General features: G+C 49.5%; 1 protein-coding gene across 1 annotated transcript; it reads right to left on the bottom strand.

Moving 5' to 3' along the window:
* Positions 1-804: 804 nt before the first annotated feature.
* Positions 805-6828, bottom strand: MSX2 (msh homeobox 2). Its single transcript, XM_012759690.2, has 2 exons — positions 6379-6828; positions 805-2508 (listed from the first exon to the last, which is right to left on the bottom strand). Exons 1-2 carry the CDS (start codon positions 6755-6757, stop codon positions 2084-2086), a joined length of 804 nt encoding a protein of 267 aa, XP_012615144.1. The 5' UTR covers positions 6758-6828; the 3' UTR covers positions 805-2083.
* Between the last annotated feature and the right edge of the window lie 210 nt (positions 6829-7038).

The following is a 7038-nucleotide window of genomic DNA, read 5'->3' as shown; positions in this document are numbered from 1 at the left end:
ACGCTTTCCGCTGCAAGCCCTCGCTTCCCTCCTGCCTCTGCGCCCAGGGTCACCAGCGCCTCCCATCCGAAAATAGACCAGACATTGATACCATCGGGAGCCACTTCGGATTTATTTGTGCAACAGAAATCTGAGTTTAAGATCCTTCTCGGTCTCCCCACCCATCACCGGCCCCAGATCGAGTTTCCACCGAGTTAGGGAGGCCGGACTCCCCCCTTCAAACGTAAAAGGGTTTGGTTGGGGTGGAGGATCCATTTCCCCGGAAGGACAGAGGAATGGTAAACGGAATGCGATTTGACTCGCTCCAGAAAGGGCAGCAGGCGTCCACACTCGCCCGCACCCCGACCCAGCGAAGCCGTCTAGTTACCGTCTACACTTGCAGAGGGCTGTGGGTCCCTTTCCCTCAGCTCTAAGTTTGTTGTTTCGGTAGCTGGGATGTTTCAAGTTCAAGATCTTCCCTTGATTATCTACAAACTACTTAGATTCTGGCCAGTCCCTCTGCCTCACTGCTTCTTTTAAGCTCATCGTTCACTGTAGTGTTTCTGAGAAACTACCGGCAATGCCGCCTCTTCCAGGAGTGACACAAGCTGCCACAGGGAACACTGATCGCAAAGTATTTCAGTATTTTTTTCTAATTGACTCCCTGCCACCACCAACACTCCTCCTCCCTAACATGGCTTGAATCTGGCCACAACTCTTGATTTACATTTAAATAATAATAAAATAATAAAAAATACCAGACCCTACCCCCATCTGATGGCATTTTTGAGCTAGGCCCAGCTAAGACAGCACCTCTTAAAATAATTGTGAGTTTGAACAAAGTTTTCTGCAATAAAACAAACATTTAATTTAATTCAGAATAAGAGATAAGAAATAACTCTTCAATAAAATATATAAAATTGTACAAGGCACCCTTTCAAAGGGATAAAAGTACACTGAAGGGAGGGAAGGGATGGACAGGAAGTGAAATACCAGGGAGCTAAATGGGCTGTTTGACAACACCATTTTTAGCAAGCCAAACATGGTTTTACCCTCTGCCCCCAACGTGTTAAAAAGTATATAAACTTTTCTAATAAGTTTAGCACATACAACAGGTACACACACAGAGAAAGCATTTTTTTTCTGATCTATTAATTGTTCAAGAATATTTAGCATATAGATAATGGTTACAAGATATTCTTTTTTTAAGCAGGAAATTACCACACACCCCCAAATTACCTTTGCCATGTGAGGGTGGACATACCTAGTATTTCACAGAAACCATCAATTCCTCCCAACAGGCTTTAACTTTTTACCCTCCTATTATCTGAAATGAAGTTAACAGTCTTGAGAAGAATTAGGAAGTGTTCCGTTTTCAACCTCGCCCCAGGCATTCTCAGGATTCTTCTCACCAGCATTACTGATTTTACCCCCCCCCCCCAAAAAGGTAAAACTTTAACAATGTGGGGGGAGGGATGAATAAGGCCAAATATGGTAGTATCTAATGAGGTTTCTTTAATGCAAGTAAAATGCGAAAATTTGATGTGTCCCCTTCACTTCGAAGAATCTCACCATTTCTAATACTTTCTGTGCATTATGACTAATTCTAATAGTTTTTTCCATAAGCAGAAGTCAATCATCCTATCAAAATCGCCAAAGTTTAGCAAATTTTGCAAATAATTTATCTCCCCCTTTAAGAAAATACAATAAATGGACTTAAGCAGTCTTTTAAGAAGGTGATATATAGGAAAAAGTATATATAGGAATATAAATTTTGCCTCTCAAAATAATTTGAATTTTTATGTCTGCAGTATAAAAATGTATTATATTTTATTATATATATTTATATGTAAAAACCATCAAAGCCAATCTTCGTGAAAGGAGAAAGGGGCATCTGGATGATTATGCCAAGAAAACAGGGCTTGGTGCCTCCACCTAAAGCACAAATTTCAACTATCTCACGTGGCCCTGCCGGCCTAGCGCTTAGGGTGGTGCATGCAAGGTTTGCAGAGCAGAAGTACTGGGCTGGTACTGCCTTCTTGGAGAGGGGAGGGAACCCTTTGAAACAAACATCCACCACGGGAGTCTGTGGATCTGGTCTTCCTTAGGATAGGTGGTACATGCCATATCCAACCGGCGTGGCATAGAGTCCGACGGGCGGGATGGGAAGCACAGGTCTATGGAAGGGGTAGGATGCTCCGTATATGGACGCTGCTTGCAGGGGTGAGCTGATGGGGAAAGGGAGACTGAAGCCGGAGGGTAGCATAGGTTTTGCAGCCATTTTCAGCTTTTCCAGTTCTGCCTCCTGCAGTCTTTTCGCCTTGGCCCTTCGGTTCTGGAACCAGATTTTGACCTGGGTCTCTGTGAGGTTCAGAGAGCTCGAGAACTCTGCACGCTCTGCAATGGAGAGGTACTGTTTCTGGCGGAACTTGCGCTCCAGAGCAAGGAGCTGGGACGTGGTAAAGGGTGTACGCGGCTTCCGATTGGTCTTGTGTTTCCTCAGGGTGCAGGTGGTAGGGCTCATGTGTCCTAGAGAACAGACAGGGGAGCAGATTAGCAAGAAAGCCGCATTCTCTCCAGGTTTGTCCCCACAGGCCTTTCCTCTCAACTGAAATCAGGCAGCGTTAAAAAAGGGGGGGGTGTGTTATACGTGTGCTTACGCTCACGTGCAAAAAGATACCTCTGTGAAAACCATGTCTATTTTGGGGGCAGGTGGGAATGGAGAAGGACCATATTGAAGAAACAGGTAAGTTGCTTTATTTTAAAAAAGGAGTCTTTTCATGAAAAGTTGGGGAATCTGATGGTGTAACAGAACTTTCTATATGGAAAACAGCATTACCAATAATAGAAATAGAATATAAATCATAAGTCGAGGGAGTCAAGTGTTCTCTGAGAAAAAGAAAACTCCATCTTTCCTGGGCTCAATTTCTGTTGTCTCTAAAAATAGGAGACTGAGTTCCTGTTTATCCTCACCTTCCTTGGATGCTGAGATAATCACAAGGGAGAAGGAGAATGAAGAGGGTCTTAGCAATTGGAATAGCCATTCCCCTTGGTTCCCTCTCTGAACGAGGAAAAACTGGGTTGTGTCAGAATACTTATGAAGGATAATCATGCAGATAAGGTCTGTGGTAAATTAATAGCATCTTTGGACTTGGGGGCAGTCCCAGGCAGTAAACAACCCCACAGCTGTCATTCCATCCAGTCTACAGATTATAAAACCCGAACATTGTTTTAAAGATCTGATGTGGGATAAGTTTCTTGGCCGGGTGCTTCTGTAATATAAACTTTACTAAGACGAAGGGAAAAATTAGCTAGCCCATAAATGTAAATGTCAGGGGAGACCATGCTGCCTCCGAATTGAGAGCACGTGATGACATCTTAGTCATCTCCGCTACCATCCTATGGTTTAAGGCAAATGTGTAAATGATTAGTTTGTCGACAAAATTTAGAAGTTGGGGATAAAAAGGAAAATAAAGGCATACCAACAGCATCCAGACTACACATTTAAAATGGATTCAGTTATAGCAGATCATAGGACTGGGCGTCCTTGTGTTTCCACAGCATCAACTAACTTGTTTTCCTCCAGACTTGGGGGAGGAGGTAGAGCTGAGGCATAGAACACTAAACAATTAATTTTCTGCGCCTGGCTTTTATGAGCTATGCTAATTTTCCGAATGTAGCCACAGTATTAACTTCAATAAACTCATGGGGAGAATGTTGAATTTCTTGTTTAGTTACTTTGGTGGCCCAAAAAAAGAGTTTACACTTCATACTTGAGGGTGACACAGCACAAGTCCCAACCCGGCCTCCGTTTCCAGAGAGAGATAGATTTGTCCTGGTGTCACATTATTAACCATCACTTCACCTACTGAAAAATAAAGAGGTAGCAGGTTCTGTCATCAATCAAAGAAGAGAAATCTGGGAAAGAGATGGGTAAGAAATGACCATCGAAGTCTATGCTTTTGCATGTGCTAATCCTTAAGCCAGAGAGCTGGAGAGCCTACTTCTTAATTTACAAATTAACTAACAGTGGCCAACAGAGACCCTTGAGAGACCTGCAAAATTCTCACGCTTTCCAAACCTGGCCTGGCTCTCAGGAGGACCCAGGTGTCCCAGCTCAGATACTAAACCCCTAATGTATACACTTGCTCCTGGCTCTACTTGAGGGTTAGAAGCATCTCCGTCCCTAGGCAGGGTAACTGCAGCTGCTCCTTCGGGTTCCATCTGAATTATGAAATCCAGGCACCAGGGATCACACACGTGTGTCAAAGCCATGAAGCTAGGAGGCTTCCTCCCAGGGCACCTCTCCCCAATTCCCCCCAACCCCTGCCCTGTTTTAAACCAGCCAGAAGAAAGATGCATTCATTATACAACGCAAAATAGCATTTATCCTACTTCCTCCCAATTACAAAACCAGGCCCAGAAGGGTGGTTGCCTCCAGCCCTGGGCTCCAAGCTTGATGCTCCTTGGACCCACTGCTCAACCATAGGGCTCCTGCCAACACCTCCAGGCCCAAAGCACCAACAACCTTGTACGTTTTAAAATAAAATCTTTTCTTGGAATTTCTAGCTCTTTTCCAGGAAAGGTCACATCCAGGGCCCAAGGCTGCCTTACCAAGAGCAGGGAAGCTTGAGTGCAGGGCAGGGACGTGAACAAGGCTAGTGGGGCACTGTCCTCCCAGACCTCCAGGCCTAAGGATGCAGGGATTTCTGACCTCTGGACACTACTCTATAAAGGCCTGTATTCTTGGTACACCGCTGGGCACTGTCCCAGGCCTTGGAATCTACAGGCACTCAATATTTGTTAAACAAATTAAATCTCTTAATGTTTCTGAGCCTCTTTTTCACAGTCAATGAAATGGGTAACGCCAATCCCAGCATATGGTTCTGAGTACTAAATTTTAGAATTGCCCCAGCCAGGTCTGCCACTTGGTAGGTGATCATTAAATGTTCCCAAGTTGATTTTTTTTTGTCAAGCCCAAACTGCCAGTTCCTCTGAGCTCTACTGAAATGTTCTCATCTGTTAACAAGGGGCTGGCTGCTGCCCTACAGAGGTGATCAGATAAGATAAGATGGTGAAAAGTGCTGTAAAGCACTGTACAAACTTGATTTTAAATTCTCTGAGTCCTTAATCTCCTGGCCCTTAGAGTCTTTGAGAGTTTCTAACAGGGTGGAGAGAGACTGCCAAAGGGGCCAGCCAGTGGTGCCTGGGTATATATGGCCTTGTTTTGTTCACAAAATACTGTGCATCTCCAGCCTTGTGGGCTGAATGATAGTAGAGAAAGGGTCAGGGGGGAGCAGGGAGAAGTGATGGGGGAGAAAAATCGTAAAGGCCGAAAGACAGAAATAGAGGTATCTATAGGGAATGACTTTTCCAGACTGTAAAACAACCTGAGGCCCCAAAATGGATGCCTAAGGGGGAGGAGAAATCTTAGCCTCACTCGTGGGGTGCAGGTGTGGGCCTTGGTGTATCCCGGGAGAGGGAGCAAAGGTGGCCAGGGAGGAGGAGAGGAGCAAGATCTGGACACCAGGTGCCCTGCGCCTAATCCCGCGGCTGCTGGCGACCTGGGACGACCAAGTGCTGTTCTCAGCGTCCGCGACTGAAAAGGAGGGCAGTCACAGGGCCCGCGCCTTTGCCCACCCTTGGGGATTCTGCGAGGATCCGATCTGGTGAACTGATGAGCATCACTCTGTAAATTCCCTGCTGGAATGCTGTTAATTATTACTATAAGCCAAGCAGAGCCCGCGCGCGTCTGGCCCCAGCCCGCTCCCGGCGAAGCTCAGACCCTCGCCGGGGAGGTGCTGGCTGCGGGGACGACGGGGAGACATTTCCTCCTCGCGTCAGTCTCTGCCACCATCACTTCGTGGGGTTCGGATTTGACACTCGCGGAACCCACGAAAGAAAATGATTTCTACTCGGTGTCTGCTAAGTCCAGTCAACTCATCTTTAAAATGCGGGCGCACCTCGCAGGGTTATAAGCTCGGAAAGGAGGTAAGGTACCCCGTGTCTGACACACATGCGAGTGCTCATTAAAGTGGATCCCCTCGCTCCCCATACAGGGACCCCGTGGACCGAGAAACCGGAAGCCAAGCGGCCGGAGCGCAGGACCCAGGGCCGTAGAAGCCGACATCGAGTGTGACCCCGCAAGCACAGTTGGGGTTCGCTCCCGTGTTGAACACTCCTATAGGCGGGGATCTCAGACGCACACAGCGCGGACGTTACCCAAGGGAGCCCTGGATGCGGACGACGCGCTTAGCTCCCGGGTCCCGGGCTCGGGGGCTGCCAGGCTTGCTTGCCGGGCGAGCGGCGCGCGCAGACAGACTCTCGGCGCCCGCAGCCGGGGCCACCCGCCCCCAGCGTCCTCCAGCTCCCCTGGCCCCGGCCCGGGCGCGCACTCACTTGGCGGCGGCGAGTATCTGCCGGGTTCCTGCATCCACGCCGCCCCATCTTCGGAATTTTCCGACTTGACTGAGGCCGTCTCGAAGGGCTTGGCCAGCGGCCCGGGGCTGTGCGCTTCCCGGGCGCCGTGTCCGGGCAGCAGCAGTGGCCGCAGGGTGGCCCCGGCCGAGGCGCCGTCGGCCGGCAGCGGGGACGCCTCCTTGGGCGGCTTCTTGTCCGACATGAGCGCCTCCACGCTGAAGGGCAGGCTGGAGACCTTGACGCGGCGCTCCTCCGCGCCCCCCTCGGCGCCCCCCGGGCCCGGGCCCGGCCCGGCCCCCGCCGCCGGGCCCTCCTCATCCGACGAAAACAGGTCGTTGCCTTTGGACGGAGAAGCCATGCCTCCTCTGCCCTCCGTAGCTCCCGGCGCCCGACTCCGCTGGCGACCCGGCAGCGGCGACTCCAACTTTTGGGGGGAGGCGGGAGGGGCGCGCGGCGAGCCGGCCTTTCCTCAAGGGAAGTGGAGACGCGGCCCGGCCAATGCGCGCCCGGCCTGGCGCTGACGCCACAGCCGCTCGCCTCCCATTGGCTCCCGCGGGGGAGGCTGGCCTTTCTCCTTCCCCTGTTTGAAATAAATTAGGAGTTAATTACAGGAGCAGTCAGCAGAGTTGTTATTAGGCT

This window comes from Microcebus murinus, chromosome 21 (genome assembly GCF_040939455.1).
Source record: "Microcebus murinus isolate Inina chromosome 21, M.murinus_Inina_mat1.0, whole genome shotgun sequence".
Classification (NCBI taxonomy): domain Eukaryota; kingdom Metazoa; phylum Chordata; class Mammalia; order Primates; family Cheirogaleidae; genus Microcebus; species Microcebus murinus.
Note: the sequence above shows the minus strand (reverse complement) of the source record. Positions and strands in the feature narration are given on the sequence as shown.